We start from the raw sequence: 27423 nt of genomic DNA, 5'->3' as shown, positions 1-27423 counted from the left end.
CGCGGGGGGGGGGGGGGGGGGCTCGCTCCTTTGGCTCCGCGTACGTCCACATGACGAGGCAGCGCAGGTAAGGCACGCCCTGGCCGTTGATTTGGGGGTGGAAGAGGGGCGTGGTGAAGCGGACCGCGGGCGGCGCGTCGGGGAAGTCCGGCGGGAAGACCATCTCGACGGTGAACATGCCTCCGTCCCAGGGCGAGTCGGGAGGGCCGAAGAGGGTCGCCGTCCACACGCATGCGTTGGCCGGGTCGGCGCCTAATGAGTGTTAATTAGTGTTAATTAATCTTCATTAGTGTTGCCGCACGCGTTGTCCGGGTCGGCGCCGATTGAGGCGCCCTCTGGGATCTCGCGCTTGATGCGCTCCTCCTGCTGCAGCAAGTAGTGCACGCACCTACACCGCGAGTGTGGCCGGGGCTGTGACTCGGCGGTCGGCTCCTCCTCCTGCAGCAACCAGCGCACGCACGAGTTGACGGAGGCGTCGTGCGACGCGCGAAGCAGCCGCGTCTGCTCGGCGCCCTGGCGGCGCCACGTCTCGATCTCGGCGCGCAGCGACTCGTGCAGCTTCAGCAGTCGCGCCTTGATCTTTGCCCATCCAAAGGTGCCGGACATCCCGTTGGAGGAGCACTCGAAGGGCATCATCTTGAAGGCCGCGCCTGGCGGTAAGGACAGCGGCGTGTAAAGAAGGGGACGGTGTGTCGAGATCGAGGGGGCGCCCTCTTCAAGCCGCGCGCCGTCCTTTGCGCTCGCTTCGTCAGAGAGCCGCTCGCACTCGGACAAGTACCGCTCGTGGTACCTGCCCACACGCACCCGCTGTGAAGAGCCCGCCACCGCACACTCCGAGCAGGAGCCGCCCGAGCGGCACATGTTGAACAGCTGCCGCCTCGTGTGTGCAAAGGCGGGGCACACGCCGTTGGCGGAGATGGTCCGAGTCTCGAGCGTCTCCTCCATCACCTGATCGAGTCGTGGTCAATGGTCAACGGTCAACTGTTTCAGGCCTCGCGCGTGTCTCCTCTGTCGCCTGCCGAGGCACAGCAGATACGCAGCCGACTCGCAGTCGAGGCGCAGCTGCGGTGGAGCCGATACGCAGCCGAGGTGCAGCCGAGGTACCAGAGTGCAGCCCGAGTGCTAGCATGCGGACGACGTTTGGAGCGCCTGGCTGCATCTCGGCCGCATCTCGCCCGCACACCTCGCACACGCCCACGCGGAGGGTCTCGTGCAGGATCTTGTGGTTGTACCGCTGCGGGTCTCCCGATCCGTCGTCCTTTTCAAAGGAGGGCTCGTTGTGGTACGGCGCGTCGTGCAGCAGAGACTGTATGCTCATGAGCACCGAAGAGACCGACTGCACCGCCGACCACATCTCGCCTACGTGTCGGGTACGCTCCGGTCATACCTCGGCTGCCTCTCGGGCATACTGCGCCGCCGACTACATCCTCGCCCGAGTTTTCTGCGCGCCAGGTGCCGAGGATGGAAAGGCAAACCTGGCGTGGGGGAAGGAGGGCGAGGGAGTTCGGGCAGCGAGCAGCGCCGGAGGCGGAGGGCGCGCGTTTGAGGGCGGGAGGAGCGCCGGTCGGCGCAGGGCGAGCGGCGGCGGAGCGGCGTGAGCTGCTCTGGCGGCAGGAGCGGGCGCAGCGGGAGCGGGCGCAGCGAGCGGGCGCAGCGGAGCTCGGGCCGGCGCGCCTTTCCGGTGGCGTACAGGTTCGGGTTGAAGCGGACGGACCCGCCCGAGGTGGTGGTGATGTGCACCTTCGGGGCCGAGTTGGGGTAGTCCTGCGGGAACCGCATGTCGAAGTGGAACAGACCAAGGCAGTACGGCGTGCCGGGAGGACCGACGATCATCGCTCGCCTGCGCGCAGTCAGAGTAGGGCAAGAGGTGTGACCGGGGCGGAGACGGGAGAGGGGGACGGGGTTGGCGCCGGGGTCGGGACCGGCCGCGGACCGCAACACGAGGCCTTTTGGGGTGCGGATGCGGGCGCAGGAGACGGCGCAGAGAGTGTCCCGGGGTTTGGGACGCGCCAGTGGTGGATGTCCGTCTCCTCAGGCTGGGCAAAGATGGTGGGGACGGTCTGGTTCTGCACGTCGCGCTCCTCGCGCATGAGCCGCGAGGCGGACGAAGACATGGCTGCGGCGAGAGGGCAGTGATTGTGAGATGGCGGGAAAGCGTCTGCGCGCGATCGCGCCGACGGCTCTCGTCTCTGGACAGGAGCCGGCGTGGCGCGGTGCTGGCGCGGAGCCGCCACGAGAACGCGCGGCCGCGGTGTGGGGGAGAAGGCGTGTGCGCGCCACGGCGGCGATGCGCGGCCGATGGCTGAGTGCGGGCAGCTCTCGCGAAGGAAAAGAAATTTCCGACCTTCAGCTATCTTTCGAAAAGGCTCGATTTTTAGGTGCAGCGCCGGGCAGCAAGCGTTGCTTGTCTTACAGTCGTAACATGGGGCAATGACATCGATCTACAGCGCAGGCATTGTCACGCGCCGGAGGTAGAGTTCTAGCCGGCCGGTGCGTGGCGCGGCGGCGGCGCTAGTTGTGCGTGTGCGTGTGTTGCTCCCAGTGCGTGGGGATAGACGAGTCAAGAGGGCCCAGAGTACTTAGCCCCGCAACGCGCAAAATTTTGGCTAGGAGCAGCCGCTGGGGGGGTTTTGCGCGCTTGACTTGGTGCCGGGCCGGCAAGAGTTCCAGGTTGCTGGGGGGGTGCTGCTCTTGCACGCGTCGAACATTGCGTTCAGGCCCGCGTTGTTGGTGCAGTCTATGTTCGGCACGCTTCTGAAACCGAGGTAGTTACGCACGATGATCCAGTTTGTGCTGAGCTTGAGGCCGGAGGGCTGCAGCACAGGCAGATCGTCGAACTCGGGCCCCATCTCGTTGTTTGCCATGCCATTGCCAACAACGACGAGGCTGCTCAGGTCGAGCTCCGTCAGGGCATCTAGATTCTGGAACCTGAAACCAGCCACGAACTGGAGGCTCGGGAAGCTGATTGACGTAAGCGATGCGACGTTTGTCACATACAGATTGGTGGTGACATGCGTCAGCTTGGGGGCGCTGAGCGAGGTCAGGCCTTTTTGTGTTGGATTTTCCATCGTCGTGGGCAATGAGTTGCTCTGCGGCGTGTACATGAGCATGTTGACTGTCGTAAGCGCCTCAAACGTGACGTCGGCATCGCCGTCCTTGAAGGAGATGAAATCCAGCTTGAGACTCTCGACCGAGACGATGCCTTTCATCGCATCGCTCAGATCCGCCCCAGAGACGTCTTTTCCCCTGAGTGTTAACAAGTTGACGTGGGACAGAGTAGACAGAACAACCTTTGCGGACTCCATCTGGGGGCCCGGCGTGCAATCCACTATGGATGGCGCTGCTTGACTTCCGCCAAACTGCCCATCGATTGAATGGGTGCTGCCTCCAAAGGATTTGATCTCTGCCACTTGGGTCCGGAGCTGAGTCACGTCGGCCTCGAGCGGGTTGGGGCACTGCGGATAGGTCGTGACGTGTCAGTATCTAGATGGGCGCACATGGGCGCTCACGGCACTGACTAGGCCGATGCATGCAAGATGGGAAGTGTCCGCCAGTGTGAGTGCGCGTGTCTCGTTTGCACCTGGCCGATGGCCGTGCAGCAAGCCGTTAGCACCAGGCGCGATTTCTCTGAGACATTCTTGTCCCCTTCAACCGTGGAGCTAGCAACGAGGCCGAGAAGCAGCATGTGCCTTGCCACGGCCCCGGGGGGAGTGGGCAAATCGATCGCGGATCGGGGCCGTTTTTGACGGGGACGGCCGCCCAATGGATGGCTTCGTTCCCTGGGTAGAGGCTTTGCAGAGAGTTTGCGCCGCGGCGGCCGCGGTCGCAAAGACCAACCGTATCCCTATCAACACACCAAGCGAGCTGTGAACATGCTCGCACCCTTCAGTGTAACACGTCCGGACGTGGGATGACGGGGCACACTCGCGGAAGGTATGGACGCACGCACGGACGGACGGGGCCCACGTCCTGTGAGCTGTGCGTGACTCGCGTGTGTGTCGCCTCGAATCGCGAGGGGATCGTGGCGGCGATCGTTGGACACGTCTTTTGACCGGACTTTCGTCTCTCGCTCGATACATACACGAAATACACAGTAAACGAGCGGTGTGTGAGGCGAATGAAAGATGTGAGAAGGTCGCGTCCGACCCCAGAGAGCAAAACGCCTCGCCCGCGCCCTGCGCTCTCGCCAGACTACCAGCGCGCCTCGTGCGCCCGCCCCCACCTGCCCCCTCCGCCGCCGCCCCCCCGCCCGCCGCCGCCTCCGCCCCTCCCTCAGTCGCGCCCTGCGATGTCGTCGTCCCGCTCGGCGAGCGCTGTCAGCTGCGTCTCCAGCTCGTCCGCTGACAGCCGGGTGAAGGCGAGGTTGTCGTGCCGCACGACGCACGCCTCGATGTCGTTCGCCTTGAGGTCGGCGCCGAGCACGTTCTGCAGGCAGGCGAGCGCGAGCTGCACCTGGAGGAGGCGGGCGGGCCACGGACGTGTGTCGCGGACATGTCCTCGCGCCTCAGAAGTGTCCTGGACGCGTCCAGGACACGCCGCGGGCCGAGCTGCACCGTATCGTCGTGGCTGAGCTTCGGGTCGACGGCCACGTTGGAGCCGGCGGGCGGCTTGAAGCGCTTCTCCAGAAAGTTGTTTGCCTCCTGCTCCTTCGCACCTGCAGGGCGGGGAAAAGACGGCTCGGAGACGGCTCGGAGTTGGCTCGCCTCCCGCTCCGCCTCCGCAGTCTCGCCTGCGGACGTGCTGCACTACATCCCCCCCCACATCTCCTCCATGTCTCCCCCCCATCTCCGCAGGCCTGCGGACGTGGCCTTGTAGCCGACGTAGTAGCCGGCAGGGTCACACCGGAAGAGCTGCGGCACCTGTGGGGCGGCGACGAGAAGGCTGGGAGACGGCTCGGGCGGTCTTGCCGGAGCAGCTCGCGCCGCCGCCTTCTTCTCGCCCTCGACGTCGATGCCGATGATGATCATCGCAATGCCGAGCGGGCGCATGTTTGCGTGCTGCGTGTAGACCTGCGCGGTGTCGGCGGCTCGCTTTGCGAGGTACGAGACCGGGATGTCGTACCCGTTGTTGAACTTGAACTTTGCCGCCTGCGGTCGGAGGGGCAGGGGAGGGTCGGAGGGGGCAGGGCCGGAGGAAGGGTCGGAGGGGGGCGGGGGCAGGGGCGAGGGCGCGGGCGTGGGACGGCCGCGGTGCGGTGCAAGCAAGAGCGGGGCGCGCGCAAGCGTGTGAGGCGAGTTCCGGCCGCGCGAGCCCTCCACGACCGTCCACGGCCCCTTGGACCCAAAGGCAACTCCCGCGAGGCCACTCTTTCCCCTCGGGGGCCCTTGCGCGGGCGGCGCCAGAGTGTGTGCACTTGCGCGGCGCCGTGTCGGGCAACCGCTTTGGTCGGCGCCCCGGGGCCCTCGCGCGGCCCACTGGCCCTCAGATTCGCTCCTCGCAGGAAAAGAGAGAGAGATCGCGCAGTGAGACTGTGGCGTGTTTGGCGGAGAGACGAGCAGTCTGTGTTGTGAGGCGTAGCAGCGGCTCTGGGCGTCACCTCCTCGCGCAATTTCTTGACGGAGGCGCGCGCGTCGGGCACGATGCCCGTCATGACGAGCCCGATGTTGGGCGTGATCGCGTACATGTTGGTCACCGACTCGGGATCGTACAGCTTGTCCGGCACCTTGCGCTGCGTGAGGACGACACACGAGTCGGCGCCCCGCACTCCGACGGAGGTGAGGCCCGAGGTCTTGATCGCCTTGAAGGCGTACTCGACCTGGTAGAGGCGCCCCTCGGGCGAGAAGATGGTGATGTGCCTGTCGTACCCCGCTGAGCTGCCCCGCGCCATCCTCTCCTGTGATCCTTTGGCACGATCGGCGTGTCGGCGGGAGCGGCTGCCGCCGGCTCGCTCAAGGTGTGAGACGGCGATGCATGTGCGCCGCGTGGCCGGAGCGTGGTGGCGGGGCGCGGCGAGGAGAGGTGGGTGCGAGTGTTTGTGCGGCGGGCGCGCGCGACCTTGTGTTCGGCGCGCTGCGATGCCCGAGCGGCGCTGAGACGAGCAGAGGGGGGCCGAGACGTTCACAGCCTTGTTATTGAGAAGAAAATACCTCCTATGGCGCTGTGCGCTGGCCGCGCCAATGCTGGACCCCGGCTCGTCGACAAGAACGCGCTGTCGGCGCGCGGCGGCGGGCCCTCGCGCCAGTCGCGCTCTCCCTCACCGGACTCGCCGCCCGCCAAGCGGGCGTCCTCCGCCGACTCCTCCGGCTATGACACCGATCTACCGGACGAGGTGCAGCAGGAGGCGGTCCGCAGGGTCTGCGGCGCGCTCGGCCTGAAGGAGCAGTACGACGCGGCGGTGGCGGCGGGAGAGCTGCTCGAGCTGCTCGAGAGCCTGCCGCGAGGGACAGTCGAGGCCTCCATCCGGCTCATGCGGGGATACACCCGCACGGGCGAGTGGCCCGAGCCCATCCTACCCAGCCCTGCCCCGGAGCGCGGCCGATCGCCTAGAAGCCCCTCTGATGAGTGGTCAGATGAATAGTGCCCAAGAGCGAGGGATACGGAGGGGAGCACAAATAGGACGCCAGCCCTGCCCTCGTGCCGCCGAGTGCGTATCCTATGCGAGAGAGACCCCCTGTGCCCGTGCCCAGCCCTCTCCGCGCCGCGATGCGCCCTCCCCCCTCGCTTTTGCAAAATCCTGCAAAGGTGGGGACGTGTCTGTCCTCGACCCAGCCCTAGCTTGGGATGTCTGTTTTATTTATTTATTTATTTATGGCCTGTGAGAGGTTGAGGTGCGAGCCCTGGAGGCCCTGGGGATGGGGGGGGACTACCCGCGGGCTTAGAAGGCCCGCGCGCAGGGGGGTGGGGCATTGAGACCGGTCATGAATGAGTGCGCGACACGCATGTTGCGAGCAGCGTTGTTGATGTTCACAGCCTCTCGAGGTTCTCGAGGTGGATATCCTTTGGCCGCGTTGGGTAGCACAGTGCACAGCCTTGTTCGAGACGTACTGAGACGTGAAGCGCACGCCGCGCTCCTCGAGCGCCATGCGCGCGATCCCAGCGTAGTACGAGTTGACCGTGTCGAAGAGGACGGCGTCGCTGCAAATCGACGGAGGGGAGGCGGCGGCGCAGGTCACGGGCATCAGCGCGTGCGTCCCCCGAATTACCGGACTAGGATTCCTAGGTCTGTCAGGTGTAGATTCTTTTTGCTTGTGCGGACCTGATGCTGAAATTCTGCAAAAACCTGGCCGGCCCCTGCCCTGCCCCTACCTACCTACCTACCTACCTACCTACCTACCTTACTTATGGGAAACTAAAAAGAAATCATATGATGGGTGAAGGTGGCCAAGCTGCAGAACATGTGCGGGCCAGCGCCTATGACGCTCAAGGAGTGAGGCGCGGAGCGCCGCGCGCGGAGCGCGCCCCGAAGAAAATTTTGAGGGTTGTGGAGGGCTAGATGCGATCTCTATTTACATGTAGAGTTTGACTCACACGCTAGGAACCACTCGGCCCACCCACAGGCCCAGTCTCAAGTGGCAGCGCTCCGCGCCTACCCAGCGGCGCGCTCCTGTCTGCGGCAGCACTACTGCATCTTCCGCAGCTCCAGCAGGTATCAGCAGTGAGTTCATCGCCAGTTATCTGCGCCTTCCGTTCGTCGCTCTCGTGCTTGATCGTCAGGCCGTGCTCTCACGTCCGCCGGAGCTACCTCGGCTATCGGAACCATTTTGCAAGTTTGCCCGCCGACATGTCCCGGTCCGGCTCAGTCAATTCAATGTCGCTCGGCGCTCGCTGGCTCCGTGGATGCTTGTGCTGCTGAGCAATCCAGGCGCACCTTGGCAACCGGCGGCAGCGACTTGCGGCGTCAGCATTCGAACGGTTGTGTTGATTTGCTCTTGCTCCGCGGTATCTAGCCGGCGCGCTCCGCGCGTGTGTCTAGCTAGAGCGCGCTCCGCGCGTATGTCCGAGTAGCACCAGCGCGCTCCGCGCGCACCATAATCTCAGTGCCTATGCTTTAGCCACTAAAAGCTCGTTTCTGCAGCTTGGGAAGGTGGGGTACTATACCAACTAGAGTGATGGTTGGTGGTACTCTCCTGCAACCACAGTCAGTCCTTCCTGTGACATGGCAGGCCACTCTCAAGCCCTACAAGCATCAGATCACCCATTTGGGGAGGGTTGACATCGTGATTTCCGCGAAAAATTCTTTTTCTGCTGTGAAAATTCCAGCCAGCGTGGAAGAGGGAAAAACCCGACGTGCGACGAGAGGGCCCAGACCTACCCTACCTACCCCGGCATCAGGTCCGCCCAAGCAAAAAGAATCTACACCTGGGTCTGTGGTGGCAAATCAAGACACAAGAGACAGAGCTCACACAGAATCACAGCGGGGTGGGGGTGGGGGTGCGGCCGAGTCGCAATTCCTGGTTTTAGGTATGTTGTCGCAATTCCTGGGGTCTTGGCGTCTTGGATTCTTTGTTTGTCCGGCTTGCCCGCTACGTGCGGGCATCGACTCTCTCGAGGTCTCGCACACGAACGAACAAAGGAACCCCCCCCGACCCCCCCGGACCCGGGACCGCCGGCGCGGATCAATTTTGGAATTCTGCATCCTCTCACAGCATATTCATGTCGTTGGTCTCGCCGCCGCCGCCGCCGCCGCCGCCGCCTCCCGCCGCCGCCGCCGCCGACCCACCTCTCAGCGTCGACATCGTGATCATTGGCGCGGGCCTGTCCGGTCTCACCGCCGCCGCCTACCTCAAGAAGGAGGGCATCGAGTCGTTCCTCGTCGTGGACGAAGGTGGGCAAGGCCTGAGTGCTTAGATGCAGCACAGCCGTCCAGCGCCCACGCAAGCCGCCGCCTGCAGCGCTCCGAGTGCGGCAGCACGGCCCTGCCAGTGCATGCGGCGAGTGGCGTAGCTGCGCCTGCCTCCGCCACATTTCGGCACGCCTCGCAGGCGCTGTCGGCGGCACGTGGCGCGATCACGCCTTCCCAAACGCCGGGACCGACACCGAGGTGCGCTTGTCCCGTCCTTCCAACGCCGGAATCGGTCTCGGAAAGCGGCATGCTTGACGTGCATGTCTAGGTGCCGACCTACTACCCATCCTTCCTGCCGACGCCCGAGACGTCCTCGCAGTATGGGAAGCGCGACGAAATCATGTCGTACTTCAAGCGCGTCGCAAAGGAGCAGATCGGCGAGCACAAGTTCCTGTGGGGCGTCAGCGTCGCGTCAGCAAAGTTTGATGGCAGCTGGTGGGCGCTGTCGGACGCTTCCGGCACCACCACCCTGCGGTGCCGCTTCCTGATGCCGGCCATCTACTCCATCTCCTGCAAGTGGCCGCACCTCCCCGCCATCCCAAATCGCGACCTCTTTGCCGGAGACGTGCAGCACTCGATGCACCTCGGCCCGCAGGCCGGCTTCTGTAGCTCCCCTTCTACCCTCCCGCCCGCCGCTTCCCTCACCGCCGCTTCCCTCACCGCCGCTTCCCTCACGCCGCTTCCCTCACCGCCGCTGCCCTCACCGCCGCTCCCTCACCGCCGCTGCCTTCGCCGCCGCTGCCCTCGCCACCGCTGCCCTCGCCGCCGCTGCCCTCACCGCCGCTGCTGCTAGTCCCCTCGCCACTGCCCTCACCGCTGCTGCCCTCACCGCCGCTTCCCCCGCCACCAGGTCGAGCGCTTCCGCGGCCAGCACGTCGCCATCATCGGATGCGGTGCGCCTGCTCTTTCCCTCCTGGTGTATCCTGGAACTCCCCCTAGTATAGCCGAGGCAGGGAGCGAGAGAGGGGACCGACCATCCTCCATCGTCTCCCCGCCCAACCGCCGCGAGAGAACAGGCGAGGCGTGGGTTGGGGGGGGGGGGGGGGTGGCAAAAGGGCCCAGGAGTGACGAGACCTCATCGAATCTTAGCGGGTTCCGGCTCGGAGCCCCTCGGCGCGATGAGGAGTCAGATGACATCGTTGACCTCCCCACGGGAACGGCAGACACACAGCCCCCCCCCCTTTTTTGGCAGCTGCGGCCGAGACACCTCCCCCCCCCCCCCCATTCTCAAGGCGCATCGACGATCCAGATCGCCCCCGCCATCGCGCCCGTCGCCGCCTCGGTCACCGTCCTGCGCCGCACAATGCCGTACATCATCGAGCAGGCCAGCGCGCCGATGCCAAAGGGCCGCCTCGCCTGGGCCTTCTGGAGGCTCGCCTACGAGCTGCGCAACGACCTGTACACGATGTTCGACGGCGCGCGCGCCTCGAGTGGCCGCCTCGCGGGAGGGCGCGGTCCTTCCTCCTCGACCGCCGAGAGACCGCCTCCGTAGGCTCTCGCCGGCTGGAGTGGCTGCTGCGCCAGTGGGTCCGGCTCTGCTTCTTCCGCAAGAGAGAGGCGCACACGCTGCCGCCCGCGAGCCAGCCGGTCCAGTGCACGCGCCGCTGCTACGACTACTGCGGCTTCATCGAGGGCATCCGGCGCGGCACCATTTCGCTCGTCGACGCGAGCGTCAACGCCGTTTCCTCTTTCTCTGCGTCGGGCCTGGTGCTGCGCGACGGCAGCGAGGTGCGCGCCGACTCGGTCATCTTCGCGACGGGCTACAAGACGATCGGCGGCGACGACACGACGGACCTGCACTACGAGGCGCGCCGTCTCGGCCCCACCTCGGCCCCACCTCGGCTCTATCTGTCTCTGCTATCTCCCGCACTGCACGGTGCTAGGGCGGGAAGGCACTGCAAGGTGCTAGGGCGGGAAGGCGTGTGGGGGGAAGGCCGTGCTTGCTCATCATACGCGCCCTTCAACAGGTCCTCGGCGAGAAGGTGCCGGTGAGCGACCGCGTGCCGAACCTGCTGATGCCGATCGCAGGATATACACACATATAGCGTCCGGAGCTCGTGCATGCCATCGCGTGGAGGCCGTCTCTTCACGCCTCTCGCCCGTGAACAGGCTGCCCAATCTACTGCACGCCCCCGCGCCGCACCGAGGACAGCGCTTGCCGCATTCTCCCGCAGCGCGCGACTCCACAGCGTGATGGGCGAACTGTGCGGCGATAGGACAGCATGCCGTACTTCGTCCGCGCGTACCGCGAGTACCTCGCCGCGGGCGCCACCGGCTCCATCTTGCTCTTCCCAAACGTGTGGCCCGCTCAGACGCGGTCCAACACTCGATGGAGCCGCCCCTCACGTCTGCAGCCGTGGGCAGGTGCCCGTCTTCCGGAAGGCAAACTCGATCCTCTTCTCGCCGGCTTGCGCCTCGAAGCGCTACGCCGGCCGCACGCCAAACAGCGCCAAGCCAACTTTCACGGGCGAGTTGCGCGCGGGCGTGGCGCATCGTCCAGCCGTGACCACACGCCGTTCACGCGACGCGAGCCGCCAACAGGCGACTTCAACGAAGCGCAAGGCATCCCCGTCCCCAGGCTGCTCTTCAACCTCTACATGATGGCGCAGCGGCCGCTGCACTGCCCGGCGCCAACCCACGGCGCCGAGGGGGCGCCAACGCCGCCGATCTCCGCTTCTCGCCCGGGCTTTGCCGCCGCCGTGTCGCTGCTCGGATGGTTGCACGGCACGCGCTGAGAGGACGGGCGCTGCTCCCATGGGGAGGGCTGCGACGAGCGAGCGGGAGGCTTGTGACTAGGCAACACGCCGGCGTTCGGGCTCGACTCGCCCGGCGCCTCGCCGCTGCCCTGCTCGCTGCTTCGCTACGTCGGCGAGTGCGCGCTGTGGGTGCGAGCTTCTACCCCCCCCCCCCCCCCCCCGTCCTCTCCGGAATAGACATGTGCGCTACATTGCCTAGGGGTGGGGTGGTGGGGCCTATTGGGGCATAATGGCTTGTTGTAGTGGATATGAGTTGTGGGCGTGTCTCGCTGGCTTTCGCCAGCCTTTGCAGGCATCCTAAGTTCGGCAGCTCAGCCTCCTCTGCGCCAGGGATCGCGCGGGGCGCAGCACGCCCTGTGTCGTCTGCGCGAGATCCTAGTCCCTGGTTCACCGAGGCGCCCCCTACAGGGAGTCAGCTCAGCCGCGTTCCTTGTAGTGTGATGCCTTTAAGTCTTTAGGTGTTTGTTGAGCTAGCTTGTGAGGCCTTGACAAACTTGATCTCTCGTGCGTGAGTCGTCGCCTCTTCTGTGGTGAGGTGGTCGAGTCCCACTCTCCTTAGTTCTTCATTCACTCGCCTGCTCAGTCGTAGTCTGCCGTAGTAATCAATCGTCCCCATGGGTTCTACTTTGTCGCTTATTTCTTTCATGGTCGAATCGCTGACTCGGTCGCTCTTGCGTCTTATTCGTCGGAGCCTAGTTCTGGCCTCCCCCGAGTACGCTTGCATGTTTCTCACTAATAGGTTCAAGACCGCCTTCCAGGTTTGTTCGGGTTTGATTTTTTCTTCTTCGTAGAAGGAGACTATTATTTGGTTCCACATGTGTAGGTGAAGTGCGTTGTGGACCTCAGGCGTGTCCGCCGAGGTTCCGATGATGGTGAGTAGTCTCGGCGGAGGTATGCTCAGTGACTCTCCTTGTGCAAAGACCGCCCGGACGACCGGGCACACGTCGAGGTGTCTCATCGTTTCAGAGGTTCTGTTACAGAGCCTGCACCTCGTGTGTGTTGTGGTGTCTAGTCCGTACGCCTTGAGCTGTTTCCGGAGGACCAGCCTCCTGTTGAGAATATGTCTACTATAGTTGTCGGTAATTGTAGGCGGGACGAGAGTGCTGTGTATCGCTCTCGCAGCGTTAATCCATTCTTGAGGGTAGACTATTTTGTTGCTTGTCTCCACTCTGAGGCGGAATCTTGACGAGCTGTCGTGCGGTCGGTCGGGTCGCTGCACTCGTGCCCTGGAGTCTTTTCCTCCCTCTCTTATCCACCCTGGGTTCCGTAGGAAGTCCTTCTCCCAGTTTCTGAGGATCCTGGGTTGGGTCATGCCCTTTCTGCTCAGATACTTTGTGATGTCGCCGACGCTTATCTGATCGAGTGGTTTGTCGATCCCGTCGAATGTGTATGTCTCCGGGTGTGGCCAGGCCACCTCCTCGCTCTCTTTGTAGCCTTGCGCCCACTGTAGGGCTGGTAGTGGGTTGTGTCTTAGGAATTCGTCCTTAGTTATTTTCGTTCCTGGGTGGACCATTCCTTTGGCGTCTTGTTCTGCTAGCCAGTATTCCTCGTACCATTGACCAGCTTTCTTTTTGAGGGTTCGCACCAAGTACTTGTGGTTGTTTTCTACTGTGTCGTCTCTGTCCAGGTAGGCGTATACTCGTATTGGTTCAAATTTTTCTTTTGGTGATGGGGATGGGCCCGTTGTTGTTTGTCGAGGCTGAGTGCCTTTGTTTGTGACTATTGGGCCGTCTCGTAGGTTCAATATTTTGACTTTGAGCTCTAGCTTGACATTAGTGGAAAAGATTCTGAGCTTGGCCGCTACTGGCGGTCTTTGTAGCATTTGCAGGCTTCGGTCGTAGCCGTGCCAGATTTCCCTTCTTAGGAGGTTGGCCTTCCTGTGCGCGGGGTTGAGCCCCCTTTTGTTGAGAATTATTCCTAGCTCGTGCCAGGCGAAGTGCACCTTCGCTCGATCTGTGGTATGCCAGTGGCCTCCTCTCAGCGGGACGATTATCTGTTCGTCTGTCGATCTGGGGTAGCGGCAATTAATGTATGGGTCGATGGAGGTGGCGAAGTACGCGGTGTCGTCTGGTGTGAAGTAGTTAGTGACTGTGAGTAATTGGGCTGTATTGAATAGGTTGTGGAATTTTGTTATGGAGGGGGGGAGGTGAAGGGTAGGGTTGTTAAATATCGGCGTGGAGCGTGCCTCGAGCGGGTTGTCAGACCCTAGATATTTGAGTCGGAGCTCTCTCATGTCTTCTATGGCTTTGACCCAGAAGGTCGGCAGCTTGGAGGGGGTGTCCCTCCGTTGTTCCCCCGGGTCGAGGCACTTGGTGAGGTCATGAGCTTTGCAGGAGGTTAGTACTGAGGATCTGCCTATTTCCGCTCTAGCGAGCCACAAGTCGAGGAGAGTTTTGTACTGGCCCCTGCTTGCATCAAGGTACCTGAGGAGTGCTTTTATTCGTATGGCCTTGACGTGTTGTTCCCAGTCGCAGAGGGCGACTCCTAGGCCTATGAGCTCGTGTTTGGGGGGGGTGCCCCCGCCAGCGCTCCACTCTAGTCTCCTCGGGGCGTGTGGGTTCTTAATCCACGGGGCTCTGTCTAGGTCTTCGTACGATCCTTCCTCTTCCGGGTCAAGCGCAGGGTGCTTGTCCCACATGAGGTGGTTTACGTCAGTGATGAGCTGTTCGTTGAACCACCCAGGGGGGTCCATCGTGAACGCCCAGTATCTGGGACGAGAGAAGATTTTAAAATTGGCAACGAGTGCCCTTCCTGTGATCTTCATGTCTTTGAGTCCTCTTACTCGGGGAGGTGTCCGGTCTTCGCAGCCTCGTTGAAGAGGTCGACTAGGTGAGGTATGAGGATCCTCTGGAACATCTTGTAGAAGGTTGGTGAGAGACGGTCGGGGCCTGGTGATTTCCCTTCTTTCATGAGATTGATCGCGTCTCGGACCTCGTGCTTGTTGAATGGTTTGCCCATATCTTTGGCATCGGCGTCCGAGAAGCGCTGTCCTTCCTCTAGTTTAGTCAGTAAGATGTCTCGTTTTTGTTTTATGGTTTGTTTTGGTCCAAACAGCCATTGATAGTATCTCGCTAGTTCGTCGCATATTTCATCCGGGTCCGTCGTGACCCCGTTTTTCTCATCTGGCTTGTCCCAGTCGGGTGTGCGGTGTAGGGAGGAGATGGTTCTCGACGCGTGCCCCGGCTGGAGCTTTCGAAAGAAGCTCTTCGTGGGACGTTGTTTGAGCTCGGCCTTGCGTCTCTCGATCTCGGCGTTGGCTTTTCTTTTCGCTAAGGCTTCCGCGTATCTTTCGTGTAGTTTGGCCATCCTTCAGCGCGTGCACGCTTCTGACGCAATGCGCGTCACGCAAACTGCCTCGGATCGGCTGCTGGCACTCTCAAGGCTATGCCTACACAGCCTCGCGCGCATGGGCAGTCAAGAGGGACCACGCACCTTCTCAGGACAGCGCCGGTGCCTCTCTCTTGGACCGGCAAACTTGGTGGTATCGTGTCACCAATGTGGGACCAGTGCGGCATCGCGCCATCGACAGCTCTGAACTGCACCTCACCACTGACCGGGAAGGCCGCCAAGTGGGCCAGCACAGGTCGCACATTGTGGCAGCAGTCGGCAGTGCATGTCTGATAGCTAGAGCAGCAGCATCAGGGTCGCAGGGTCGGATCGTGTCAAGCCTCTCGCCCGGCCGGCCGCGTGCAGACGTCGGCCTGTCTGCTGTCTGGAGTGATATCTGTCGGCGGTCAGTACGACCGATCACGTTAGAGTTTTCTTATGGCTGGAGGGTCTATCTGTATGTACTCCTCGAGATCTTTCCAAATCTGCCCTCTAGTTAACCGTACTTGATCGGAAGTCGGTGCTAGTGGAGACTAGTGGAGCCGGGGCCCCGTTTCCGCGCTAGAGGGTGCGGTGCGTCCTAATCTAAAATCCGAGGATTAAGGATTCAGGCATCGCTTCAGTGAGGCCAAAGTGAGTTTGTGGATGTGTGAGAACGGTACGGGACACGAGGAGTCACGCGGACCGACTCGTCGGTAACTCTGCTGCACGCCGTTTCAGAATTTTTCTCAGCGTGGTTAGGACGGGTCGGCCCGGAGCATCAGAGTAGCCGTCGTGGTCGTGGTGAGCAGCGCCGGCCACTCCGGCGCCGCGTCGGCACCGTGGGAGCATGTCCACCGCCACTTCGCGGTCGCAGCGCTGTTGTCGCCCAAAACGCCGCTATGTACCTTTTCGGGCAAACCACATCGAGCTGCATGTGTCGATTTCGACTTGAGACGGCAGCATGAACGATGAAGGCATCACGTCTCCATGCTGCCGTCAAGTTGGAGCCAGTCTGCGGCGACCACAGCGCTCAGAAAGGTACATAGCGAGCTTTTCAGAGTCAAGCTTTTGCGCGAAATCCCACACTGGTGGATTTTGGTACGCACCGCACCCTCTATCCGCGCACTGCGGCGCGGCGCACGGTGCCTCCGGGGGGCCCCGCCTCCCCCCAGAGCACTCTCGAGAGTAGACCGGGTGGCACACGTGTAAGTGCCGACGTACCCTGCTATCGCGTTCTCATCTATCCACCGGCGCCCGCGAGATACGCAGCACGACAATGCGCTGCTCCGGGAAGAGCTCTCCCGAGAAAGCACCCTCTGCCCCTAGGCCGCCCCCGTCGCCCTCGGGCTGCGGCCAAGCCTGCACATAGCTCAGGCCCTGTGCTTCGAGCGCGGCGAAGAAGTCGCGGTCGTAAAACTCGTAGCGGTTGAGCGTGTGCGCGTAGTACATGCTTACTCCTCGCGCTCCCCCACGCGAGCACAGCAGCCGCCCCAGCAGCCGCGGCAGCATCGCCATTCCAGCCTCGTTGTAGACCAAATCGCTGCCGACGACCAGCTCCCACGCCTCGCTCAAGATGGCGACGAACGGCCCTCGCGCCGCCGCCTCACAGCCACCTCCCTCTCGCCCGCCGTCCGCCTTGCCGCTCGCGCTGCCCTCCGCCTCTGCGCCCAGCTCCTCCTCCTCCACCCAGCGCCAGTCGAGCGCCGCCGTCTCGAGGCGCGGGAGCGGCACCTAACGAGCACAGATCATGATAGCAACAAGAGGACAGCAGCCGCCTGGGCAGCGGCAGTGAGGCACCCCCGCCCGCCGGTTGGCCTCCACGTTCCTCGTCAGCCAGCCGAGCGCGTTCCCCTGCTCCATCTCGGTCAGGACAATCCTCGAGGGCGACAGGTCGCGCGCGAGGTGCATGCCGAGATAGCCCGTCCCGGCGCCCAGCTCGAGCACGCAGCGGCCCGCCACCAGGCCGGGCGCCGCGCGGAAAAAGTCGAGAAGAACCTACCCGATGTGTCAGGACTTGTCCGAGGACAGATCATGCTGGCCAGGCACCGCGCGGAGAGAGGCGAGCCTCCGCAGCGGCCCACACATGACCGCCTGTCGTCTGCTCGGTGGTGACGCTCTGGTACGCTGCTGCGTCCTCGATGCGAATGGGCGGCGGTGTAGAGGGCATATAAGCCCGGGTCGACGCCAGGCCACAGCGATACGTACGTACGGGCTCTCTAACCGGCGACCCTGGGGGGGGGACGACGACAAGAATTCTTGAAATAGCGACGCTCACAGCACGTGCGACAAGGGAGAGAGCACGACGAGAGGGCGACCGCGAGTACCGACGGTAGCACGAAGGTTGAAGCGAGAATCGAGGCCCCGCGAAGAGAGATAGGAAGCAGGTGTCTTCTTCGCTGTTTATTCACATAAACGCACAACTCCGGACCCAAGTGTTTATTCACAGCACGCCCCTAGGAAACCTACAGCCCAGGTTCCCTGGGGTCGCCTCGTGAATAAACGAGTATAAACAGCGGTGGATAGGAAGAGACGGACGCCAACACAACTTGGTATTGCTAAAAATCTCTCTCTCGGACGCCCAAGGGTGGGCGACGGCTAGCGCACCACACCCCTCTCCTTAAAATCCCTGTGTGGTGGCGGCGTGCCGCCCTCCCCATCCCTCCCTTGGGCTACCTGTTTTCTTTCTTTCTTTCTTTTACGCTGGCACGACAAGGGCGCGGACTGGCGCGGACAGGCACACACACCGGCTCACGAGAGAAGAACTCGTGCGCCGAACAAAAATCAAAAATCGCGCGCAGGTGTGTGTACTTCTTGCTTGGCCGGGTATCATGCCGGGGCCCGGGGTAGGTAGGGTAGGTCTGGGCCCTCCCGTCGGGAGCACTTGGAGCACTTGGAGTGCAGTTGGCAGCCTCACATCCAGGGCCGGGGAGCTCAGAAGCGCACCCAGGGGTTTTCCCTCTCTTCAAGCTGGAATTTTCTCGGCAGAAAAGAAATTTTCCGCGGAAATCACGATGTCAACCCGCTCCCCTTCCCCTGTGTCCCTGATCGTCCTTACAAGATCCTGCTCGTGCAGGTGGGGACCCTGTCCTTCTCCCACCCCTCGTTTGGCGTGCCCGTTTTATTTATTTATTTACCCTCCCCAGATCTGATGCTTGTAGGGCTTGAGAGTGGCCTGCCATGTCACAAGAAGGACTGTGGTTGCAGGAGAGTACCACCAACCATCACTCTAGTTGGTATAGTACCCCACCTTCACCCATCGAGTGATTTATTTTTTAGTTTCCCATAAGTAAGGTAGGTAGGTAGGTAGGTAGGTAGGGGCAGGGCAGGGGCCGGCCAGGTTTTTGCAGAATTTCAGCATGAATGATACCCGGCCAAGCAAGAAGTACACACACCTGTCGCGCGCGCAATTTCTCGTTCACACTGGCGGAGACGCGCTGGCAGCGGGGCGATGCCCCTGCTGGGCAGCTACGGCGAGGAACGACGCCGTACGACGCCGTGAACTCGTCCAGTTCGTTACAGTGGGTCTGTACTCCGAACGCCCGCCCTCCCACCCGCCGCCGCTGCCGCCTCCGTCGCCGCCACCCTCGGGCGGGACTTCACCCCCGCGTACGCCGCGTCCATACAGCCCAATGGACACCAGAAGCCTCGCTTTAACGGCCGTCACGGGCGGCACGCGTCGAACCGGCACGACCGGAGTCGGGAGCACAACGGGCCGGCTCAACGCCATTGCTGACGGCGTCAATGTCTTCTACGGCGACCTCGAGGAGGAGACCAAGATTCGGAAGCAGGTGAGGCAGGGCCCGGTTGCGGACCGGCGTGCCCGGCCGCAGCGCCTGCCATCACCACTCGCAACGGCCAGCCCTTGCCCCGCCGCCCTTTTCAGCGCCACTGCTCTGGGCACAGGCTGAGGAGAAGCGCGTGGCGAGGATGGAGCGCGAGCTGGGGAAGGTGGAGACCGTGATCGCCGCGGAGACGCGCCGCAGGATCGAGGCCTCCAAGGCTTTGCAGGTCATGTTCGAGTCGCAGCTCGAGAAGCTTCAGGTCGAGTTCAAGGAGTCGCTCCGCGAGTCGTACGAGCCGCTGCAGGCAAAAGCCGGCCCCGCCCCTCCTCTCGACGCACTCGCTTTAGCCTCGCCCTTGTACTCCCCCTCCCGTTGCCATCAGGCGCAGATTGACGCTCTGGTTGCGCGCGTAGAGACGATCGAGGCGACTCTCGTGGAGGAGAAGCGCGACAGGGAGCTGGCAGTGCAGCGAGCGAATCGGGACGTTGTCGACAACTTTGCGGAGCACGTCAAGCAGTTTGATGTCGAGAAGGTGGTGCGGCTGCAGAGGGAGGCGCAGACGCTGAAGCGGGTCGGCGACGAGGTCTATAGAGTGCAGCAAAAGGCGGCCACGGTCGGGTCTGTGCACAATCAGGCGGCGGCCTGCGTCTCACTCGCCACCGAGGCTGCACAGGTGACCGCCGAGCGGACGGCGCGCGAGGCGGCGATCGTGCTAATGAAGGACGACTTTGCGGCGGCGCTCGAGGTGCGCGACAAGGCAGATGAGGTCTTCAAGGCGGAGGTCTTCCGGAAGGCAGCCCGACGCCGTCACCCTTTCTGCACCCACTCATCTCGAGCCTCAAGCCCGGCCCTGACCCCGGATTTTTCACGCCAAAAGGTGGCAACCGTCGAGAGCGCACTCGGGGTGGAGACGAACGCGCGCATCGCCCTCGCCTGCAGCGCGGCCATGCAGCGAGGAAAGCATTCGCGCCGTGTGAATAGGCGCGGCTTGCCTCCGAGGAGCAGCTGGTGGCGGCGCTGAATGACTACACGACGGCGCTGCAAGACGGCCTCAAGATTGTGCATCGGGCCCAGTAGTGAGGCTGACGCAGTTCGTAGATATCGTTGTGACGTTCGTGTGAGGGGAAGGGCACCGCACATCTCGCGTCGACGAGAAAGGGAACTCTACCGTCGGGCTTCTACACTGTACGAAGCTGCCGATCGGCAACCCGTTCCCCATGTCTCTCTGCGGTACTAATTCTACTACGGGAGGTCCAGTGCAGTGCAGTCTGCAGTGGTGCGGGCGCACTTGGATCACTTGGAGAGTGCAGTTGGCAACCTCACACCCAGGGCCAGGGCGCTAAGAAGCGCTCCCAGCGGGCCGGATGCTCGGCCGGGGGATGGTTGATGCATGATGGCGCAGGGAAGTAAAGACGAGCCTCCGAGTTTTTTTTCTTTTTTCGCTCTAGCGCGCCAGTCCCGCGAGAGCAGTTGGTTGTAGTGGTGGGGCAAGGGGGGGCGACCCTCGCATCTCCACGCCCGGGACGGGACACGGGCAGGAGCCCCACGGCATTCACAGTGCAAGCACGCCCACCGGCCCGGGGTGCCGTGGGTGAGCAACCTGCACCCCACTCCCTCCCTCCCAAACACAGGACCCGCACACAACCCCCACAGCGTGGACGTCTACGTGTTCAGAAACACACCAAGCAGCGAGGCGAGGGTGAAGGGGTAAGGGGCTGTGTGGGGCAGAATCTCCATCTGACTACTCCATCTAGCCTGGGGGGTCGCAGGAGGGGGGGGCTGAGCGTACAGTCTTTTTTGGCTCCCGGTTGTCTCTCGCTGTTTGCCCGCCTGCTCGTCGGCCGGCCCACGGTCGCCTGACGACGACGAGTCAAGGGCCAGCCCAACACACCTCACGCCAAGCACGCCGAACGTTGCCAGACGATGCCAGACAAGCATAAATTCGTGCAGCTCAAGGATGAGGGCGTGCCGTCAGCGCCGAAGCGCTGGAACACAGCGACGCCGCCCTCCGTCTCGCGCAAGGGCTCGGTGCAGCACCTGTGGGACGAGGCGGACTCGTCTGCGCGCAAGCTCGCCGCACAGGCTCGGACGCGCGACTCGTTGAGCCAGTCGCCCGTGCTGCGCAGCCCGAGCGGCGCCGCAATCAACTCGATGGCCATCCTCAAGCGGACGCACACCGCTCCGACATCAAGCATCGCCGCCGCCGCCGCGGACGCCGCGTCGGCGCGAGGGTCGGCGCGTGGCAGCTGCTTCTCTCCGCCGCCGCTCCCTCCGAGGGACGCGTCGAGGGACCTCTCCGTCTCCTTCGGCAGCGAGTCGGCCTCTCCACCCGCCTCCGCGCCTCCCTCCGGCCCTCCTCCGCCCTCGGGCCCTCTGCCCGCCGGCCCCCCGCCCTCGGGCCCGCGGCGGGCGTGGTTCACCGACCTGCCGGAGGAGGAGGAGGCGGACGAGGAGGGCGGGGCTGCTGGAGGCGACTTCGCCGCCCTCGGCGGAGGAGGAGAGCGGGGAGCGGTAGCGGTCACGCGGCGCTCGTCGCGCGTGCAGCGGTACGGCTCGTACGAGAGCGACTCGTCCTCCCGCGGGGCGGAGAAGGGGTGGGACGGGAGGTACGGCGGCCGCTCCCCCGCTCGCGCCCTCTTCGTCGGGGGAAAGAGCAGGTGAGTGAGTCGTAGCTGTACACACACACACACACAAGAGCAGGCCGAGCAGCAATGCCTCGGCTGCACGAGAATGTGACCTCATGCCATCGATCTCAATCTGCTGTTAGGTCGGGCACCAAGGCCTCCTTCGGCTCGGGTCGAGCGCCCATCCGGGCAGGCCCGCCCTCGGCTCCTCTCATCCTGGCGCGCTCCTCTTTCGGGATGTCGAAGCGAGGCCTCTCCACCTTCGACGCCTTCATGACCACCTGCGAGACCATGTGGGGCGTCATCATCTTCCTCAAGTTCGGAGGCCTCGTCATCTCCTCGGGCCTCCTCGTCACCCTCGCCGTCATCGCGACCTGCACCGCCGTCCAGGTGCTCAACTCTCTCGCCTGCTCCGCCGTCGCCACCAACGGACTCCACTCGGGCGCGTACCAGCTGCTCGTCGCCAACCTCGGCACGACTTGGGGCACCGCCACCTCGCTGCTGTACTACCTGGGCATGTCTGCTCTAGCGACCGTCGAGATCTGCGGCGCTGTGGAGGCGGTCGACGCGGGCCTTGAGGCGGAGGCGTGGGGCCCGGACGTGGTCACGGAGTCTCAGTACTACGACGAGGGCTTGCTCGGTTCGGCGGCGCTGGTGCTGCTAGCGCTGCTGCGCGGCTTCAACTCACACGCCGTCCACGTCATCGGGGTGGTGGTCATCGTCGTGCTCCTCCTCACCCTCGCTTCCACCCTCGCCGGCGCACTGCGCACCTTCTCGCTCTCCTCCCTCCAGTCCAACCTCCTGCCGCCCCGCGGCGAGGACGCGATGGGGTACACTGAGCTCTCTTACCTTTTCACCTTCATCTACCCGTGCTTCGCCGGGCTCTTCCAGTCCGTCAACAAGGCGGCCGAGCTGCGGACTCCGTACGTCTCCGTCCCGCGCGCCATGCTCGGCGCCGTGCTCTTCACTGGCATCGGCCTCTCCCTCATCGTCGTCGCCATCGCCGCCTCCGCCCCTCGCGGCGAGCTCTCCGAGACCGACTTCCTGCTGCACGCCTTCCCGTCCAAGTACGTCGGGCTGGGCGGCACAGTCGTGGTCGGGATCGGCTCGTGCGTCTCCTGCCTCGACGAGATTGCCCGAGATTACCCGAGATCCTCCGAGAGTAGGTCGGGATCGGCTCGTGCGTCTCCTGCCTCGACGTCGCTCCGACCATCCTCCGCACCATCGCCGCGAGCGGCCACGTGCCAGGCGCCGAGTCGCTCGGGCTGCACCTGCTGTCGGGTCGCCACTCGGAGCCTCAGCGCGCCACCGCCTTCACGCTCCTGCTCGCCGTCCCCTTCGCGTGGCTTGGCGGGCTCGAGATGGTCGCCCTTATCGCGGCGATGCTCTTCCTGCAGATGTACCTCACGATGGACGTCTGCTGCTGCCTGCTCGCCTCGCTGCGCGCCCCCGGGTGGAGGCCGCGATTCCCAAACCCAAAGGCGTTCCCGCTCGCGCCGGCCGCCGGCGCGGGCGCCGCGCTCTGCGTGGTCACGTTTTACATGCTGTCCTTCAAGCTGGCGCCGCTCATGCTGATGGCGGTCGTCCTCCTTGGCTTCGTCATCTCGACGGCCTCCGGCGACGACGAGCTCGGTGCCGGCGCCGCCACCACCGGCCTCTTCTACACGATCGCGCTGCAGGCCTTGCACGCCATCGGGGAGGACGTGGCGCTGCAGGACGCCGACGGCGCGAGGGAGGCGCCACAGTCGTGGCGGCCGCAGCTGCTCTGCCTCCTCCCCTCCCCCTCCACGATCGGCACGTCGTACTCGCCCGCCTCCCTCTCTGCCGACACTGCGGCGGAGGAGGACGAGTCTGCTCACGACCGGCGCGCGCTCGGCCAGCGGCCTCCGACGCGGGAGGAGGCGAGGCTCGACGCGGAGGCGGGCGAGGTGCTCGCGCTGGCGCACCACCTCAAGGAGGGGCGCGGCGTCACCATCTGCGCCACCGTCGTCACGAGCGGCTCGGAGCTGTGCTCTGAGCGCGAGCTCTTCGTCGCCGCCAAGCACCGCCTGCTCCGGCTCGCGGAGCGAGCCCGCGTCAACGCCTTCACCGACGCCGCAGTGAGCCCCTTCTTCGGCCTCGCTGCCGGCGTGCTCTTCAACGCGGTCGGCGTCGGCGCGCTCCGTCCAAACACGCTGCTGGTCGGCTGGCGGTTCCGCCGCACCGGCCCCGAGCTGCCGTCCTCCAAGCCGTCGCTCTCGTCGGACGGGTCCGGCGAGCTGGCGGAGCTGTCAGCGTGGCGGAGCCTCGACCAGCGGCTCGGCCTCTCGCCCCCCGTGGAGGCGGCGGGAGGCGGCGGCAAGGGGGGAGGCGAGGTGGGCGGCGAGGCGGAGGAGGGCGGCGAGGCGGAGGAGGGTGGCAGCGGCGACGAGCGGGAGGAGTCGCAGGACGCGACCGAGTTGCTCGAGTCTCTCGAGCGCGCGATCGGGTTCGGCAAGGCGGCGCTGCTGCTGTGCACGCACGAGGGCGATTTGCCGTGGGACCGAGGGTACATGCCCTCGCACCCGCTCTCGGTCCGGTCCACGATCGACGTGTGGTGGGTCGACCAGTCGGGCGCTCTGCCGCTGCTGATCGCGCATCTGCTGCAGCGGCACGAGGCGCTCTCGTGCTGCAGGCTGCGCGTCTTCACGCCATCTCCCCATATCTCACCCACATCTCACCCATATCTCACTCATATCTCGTGCTGCAGGCTGCGCGTCTTCATGCCAGCGCAGGAGACGCGCGGGAAGCTTCTCCTCTGCTCGAGCCCTCTCGGGACCGTCCGAGAGCCTTTTCACAGGAGACGCGCGAGAACCTCTTCGGCGTGGCTCGCGCGCGCAAGGGCGAGGAGGACCCCAGGCACTTCCCCGGCGGGGGAGACGTCGGCCTGGGGCGTGTCCGCGACACTCCTCGGACCGCCTTGTAGGCACCTGCCGGGCGACGGAGACCTCGGCCTCGACGTGGACCACCCCGACGCGAGCACGACCGAGCTGCGGCTGCGCCGCTTCCTCAAGCTACTCCGCATCCCGGCCTCGCACGTCGAGGTGAGGGTTGGGGTTAGGGTTGGGGTTAGCCTCGCACGTCGAGGTTAGGGTTGGGGTTAGGGTTAGGGTTGGGGTTGGGGTTGGGGTTAGCCTCGCGCGTCGAGGTGCCGCTCGAGCGATGAGAGTTGTCGTTGAGCAGTCCGGTGCTCCACAGTCCCGATGCTGCTCTTCCGATGCTGCTCTTCCGACGCCGCTCTTCCGACAGGTGGTCCGCGAGCTGGTCAACCTGCAGGAGGGCGGAGGCGACGCCCACTCCTCGCTGCGCCGCTCGCCGCCCGCCTCCAAGGAGCCCTCCATGGAGGCGTCCATCTCCATCGAGGAGCAAGCAAGCGCGACGCCCGTCGGGGTGCCAGTCGCGAGCCCGCTCTACCGGGGCTCCTCCGGACCTGTCCTCTCCGACCCCGCCACGGCAGCTTCCCCGGCCGCCGCGCCGAGCCCGTGGAAGCGAGCGGGCGCCGCCGTGCGTGCGCACGCGCGCTTCCGCGGTGCTCGGCTCGCCCGCCCCGCCAGCGTGCATGGCGGCTCGCCTCTCTCCACACGCCTCCCGCTGCGAACAGGCCCCCAGCTCGCCTGCCTCTCCGCGTCGATGGAGGGCCTCCCCTCCGTTGCGGCGGCCGACGGCGACGGCGGCGAGGCGGCGGGCCACCCTCGCGCCTCGTACGGCGCGCCAGCTTTCCTCTGCCGCCCCCCGATGGCGGGCACGGCGGCGGCGGCGGCGGCGGCGGCGGCGGTGGCGGCGGCGGCCGCAGCCGCCGCGGAGATCAGCGAGCGCCGCTCCGGAGGCGACCCTTCCGAGGCGGCGGGGGCGGTCGGCGCCGAGTTCTCGAGCGTGGAGCGCAAGACAGCGCTGATGCAGTACGCCGACGGGATCGACTCGCAGACGGCGATGATCCGCCTCTCCGCTTTGCCATCTAATGCGTCACACGCCGAATGAGGTGAATTGAGTTGTTAGGCGATGAGCCACCTCAACTCGGTGATCCGGCGCCGGATGACGCGGCAGACCGCAGCTCGCCCTCGTCCTGCTGCGCGTGGACCCCTCTTCTCCGCACCTCCTCGGAGCCGCACTGTAGGCACACGCTGCTCGTGGTCACCGACTTGCCTCCGCCCGACGAGCTGCACGCGGCGTCGCCTCTCTCCTACTCGTCCCTCCTCCGCACGGCGTGCGACGGCGCGCCGCCCACGCTCTTTGTGTACGGCGGCACTGCCCACGCGGAGCCAGAGGCGTACGTGGCACACGGGTAGCCTGGCTTGGCTTGGCTTGACTTTCCAGAGGCGGCGAGGCGGCTGCAAGCTCCCAAGCGCCTCGCCTCGTACTGTAGACCCCTCCACCTGGGCCGCGGCGGCGCCGTCTTTTGATTAGTATGAAAAGGTACTAGATAATCTATATTTGGGTACGAAAGAAATCCTTTTATATCGTTTATCCTTTCTCTCTGCACTCTGGCGCGAGACCGAGGAGCAGTGGACCGCTCTTCTGATTAGTGATTTTTTGTTCTCGCGTGTGTGAGGGAATAAAAAATAAATTTAGAGCCGAGAACAAGAAAAATCTCAGACGTATATACGGCGCTCCGAGAGGAGTTGCCCGACTGCCGCGCGACACGCATGACATGCACATCGCGCACACCATGTGTGCGCACGCACGCACCGACTGCACACGCCCGGCTCTACCCCATAAACACATCTCGGTGTGCAACCCCCAGAGCCCCCAGCGCCCTGCCGCAAGAGACCGCCTCCCCGGGAATACCCATACCACAGAGCTGCTCCTGCGCCTCACATTGCTACCCGACCGCACCCACACCCCAAATGGCATTCAGCGGCTCTGCACGCAGCGTCACATCCCACCGCCCCGTCCACGCCGCCGCCCGCCTGCCACCGGTCACAGCAGATTGTCCGAAAAGCGGTTGGCGTCCTCGGCCTGCTGCTGCTGCTGCTGCGGCATGACAGGCGCCATGCCCATGGCCCCCGCCATCTGCTGCTGCTGCTGCAAGACTTGCTGCTGCATGAGCACCTACGGACGGGAAGGTCGCCACTGAGGAGACTGGGGGGAAACCCCTCCTCGCCGCTGCGTCACAGCGCCTGCTGCTGCATCGCCATTTGCTGCTGCATCGCCGCTTGCTGCTGCTGCCACATGGCGCGCTGCTGCTGGGCAGCGCGCTGCTGCATGACAGCCTACTCCGGACGCGGCAGCGGTGAGCCCGCGCCACGTGCACCCCTTGCCTCGCACGAGGTCGGCACAGCCTGCTGCGGCGTGACGAGGGGCGTGGGGATGCACCTCGCGCTCCCGCGGCCGGGCGAGCCGCCCATCGCCCCGAAGTCGGCGCTCAGCTGCGAGAGGTCTCCGCCTAGGACAGTCGAGTCCGAAGCCGAGTCATTGCAGCGAGCTGCTCAGCGTGGCGCGCGGCTGAGAGCGGTCTCTGCCCATCGAGCGCAACGCCGCCGCCGTCGGAGCGGACGCCATCGCCTTGAGCGCCCCCATGGCCACCTTCGGTGCTGGTGGCGGCGCCGGTGCCGCCGCGCCGCCCTTTGGCGCGGTGAGGTCCGCGAAGTTGACGACCGACCTACTCCGGCCGGCGGAGTGTCGAGGGCCGGTGCCGAGGGGGTGCCAAGGAGGTGTCCAGGGGGTGCCCCTAGGAGTGTCGAGGGCCGGTGCCCAGGGGGTGCCAAGGAGGTGCCCAGGGGGTGCCCCTAGGAGTGTCGAGGGCCGGTGTCCAGGGGGCCTCTCTAGGCGTACTAGGGGCGGGAGGGGGAAGTGTCGAGGCTAGGAGGTGTCTAGGAGGTGCCCAGGAGGTGCCAAGGAGGTGTCCAGGGGCGGGGAGGGGCGCACTCAGCGAGGGACTCGAGCGAGTGCGGGTCCTTTGGCGGCGGAGGCCCGGCCTCGGCAGGGCCGGGCAGGGCGGTGCCGCCGCCAGCCGAGGCGGAGGTGGAGGCGGAGGCCCGGCCTCGGGAGGGCCGGGCAGGGCGGTGCCGCCGCCAGCCGAGGCGGAGGTGGAGGCGGAGGCGGCGCCCTTGGCTCCGTCTGCAAGGATGGCCTCGAGCTCCTTCTTGAGGGTGGCGGCGGCGGCGTAGTCCTGAAAGGGCGGAGGAGGGGCAGGGGGGGTTGGGGAAAGCGGC

General features: G+C 64.7%; 6 protein-coding genes across 6 annotated transcripts in view; 3 read left to right on the top strand and 3 right to left on the bottom strand.

Annotated features, from left to right (window-relative positions):
* The window catches only part of EMIHUDRAFT_234090 (hypothetical protein), a gene marked incomplete at both ends in the record, with an annotated part of 4447 nt that extends 762 nt beyond the window's left edge, over window positions 1-3685 (bottom strand). Inside the window, 10 exons of the mRNA XM_005781520.1 lie at window positions 302-388; window positions 461-790; window positions 860-948; window positions 1184-1306; window positions 1741-1840; window positions 1942-2116; window positions 2345-2403; window positions 2707-3202; window positions 3350-3455; window positions 3581-3685. Coding sequence (XP_005781577.1) covers window positions 302-388; window positions 461-790; window positions 860-948; window positions 1184-1306; window positions 1741-1840; window positions 1942-2116; window positions 2345-2403; window positions 2707-3202; window positions 3350-3455; window positions 3581-3685 — 1670 coding nt within the window. The remainder of the gene's footprint in view (window positions 1-301; window positions 389-460; window positions 791-859; window positions 949-1183; window positions 1307-1740; window positions 1841-1941; window positions 2117-2344; window positions 2404-2706; window positions 3203-3349; window positions 3456-3580) is intronic.
* A 360-nt stretch (window positions 3686-4045) lies between these two features.
* On the bottom strand, window positions 4046-6045 carry EMIHUDRAFT_442798 (hypothetical protein). Its single transcript, XM_005781519.1, has 6 exons — window positions 5995-6045; window positions 5537-5841; window positions 4929-5087; window positions 4796-4859; window positions 4554-4654; window positions 4046-4452 (listed from the first exon to the last, which is right to left on the bottom strand). The coding sequence occupies exons 2-6, from the start codon at window positions 5825-5827 to the stop codon at window positions 4273-4275; spliced, it is 795 nt and encodes a 264-aa protein (XP_005781576.1). The 5' UTR covers window positions 5828-5841; window positions 5995-6045; the 3' UTR covers window positions 4046-4272.
* A 2547-nt stretch (window positions 6046-8592) lies between these two features.
* EMIHUDRAFT_113833 (hypothetical protein) lies at window positions 8593-11517 on the top strand (the record flags this gene model as incomplete). Its single annotated transcript, XM_005781518.1, has 9 exons — window positions 8593-8764; window positions 8922-8980; window positions 9051-9347; window positions 9633-9675; window positions 10015-10236; window positions 10275-10658; window positions 10892-10986; window positions 11147-11276; window positions 11324-11517. The coding sequence occupies 9 exons, from the start codon at window positions 8593-8595 to the stop codon at window positions 11515-11517; spliced, it is 1596 nt and encodes a 531-aa protein (XP_005781575.1).
* A 6959-nt stretch (window positions 11518-18476) lies between these two features.
* Window positions 18477-19750, top strand: EMIHUDRAFT_234082 (hypothetical protein; the record flags this gene model as incomplete). The annotated part of the gene is made up of 5 exons (XM_005781517.1): window positions 18477-18635; window positions 18751-18888; window positions 19012-19410; window positions 19611-19688; window positions 19721-19750. 5 exons carry the CDS (start codon window positions 18477-18479, stop codon window positions 19748-19750), a joined length of 804 nt encoding a protein of 267 aa, XP_005781574.1.
* Window positions 19751-20552: 802 nt separating this feature from the next.
* EMIHUDRAFT_456824 (hypothetical protein) lies at window positions 20553-25557 on the top strand (the record flags this gene model as incomplete). The annotated part of the gene is made up of 10 exons (XM_005781516.1): window positions 20553-20927; window positions 21063-21235; window positions 21397-22348; window positions 22420-22668; window positions 22810-23568; window positions 23701-23897; window positions 24198-24315; window positions 24521-24800; window positions 25098-25233; window positions 25386-25557. The coding sequence occupies 10 exons, from the start codon at window positions 20553-20555 to the stop codon at window positions 25555-25557; spliced, it is 3411 nt and encodes a 1136-aa protein (XP_005781573.1).
* A 296-nt stretch (window positions 25558-25853) lies between these two features.
* Window positions 25854-26456, bottom strand: EMIHUDRAFT_442795 (hypothetical protein; the record flags this gene model as incomplete). Its single annotated transcript, XM_005781515.1, has 2 exons — window positions 25854-26320; window positions 26389-26456. Coding segments are annotated over 2 exons (298 nt in total), but the record flags the coding sequence as incomplete, so codon positions are not given.
* Between the last annotated feature and the right edge of the window lie 967 nt (window positions 26457-27423).

The sequence above is a fragment of the Emiliania huxleyi genome, assembly GCF_000372725.1.
Source record: "Emiliania huxleyi CCMP1516 chromosome Unknown EMIHUscaffold_200, whole genome shotgun sequence".
Lineage (NCBI taxonomy): Eukaryota > Haptophyta > Isochrysidales > Noelaerhabdaceae > Emiliania > Emiliania huxleyi.
This window is presented reverse-complemented; position numbering and strand designations above follow the sequence as displayed.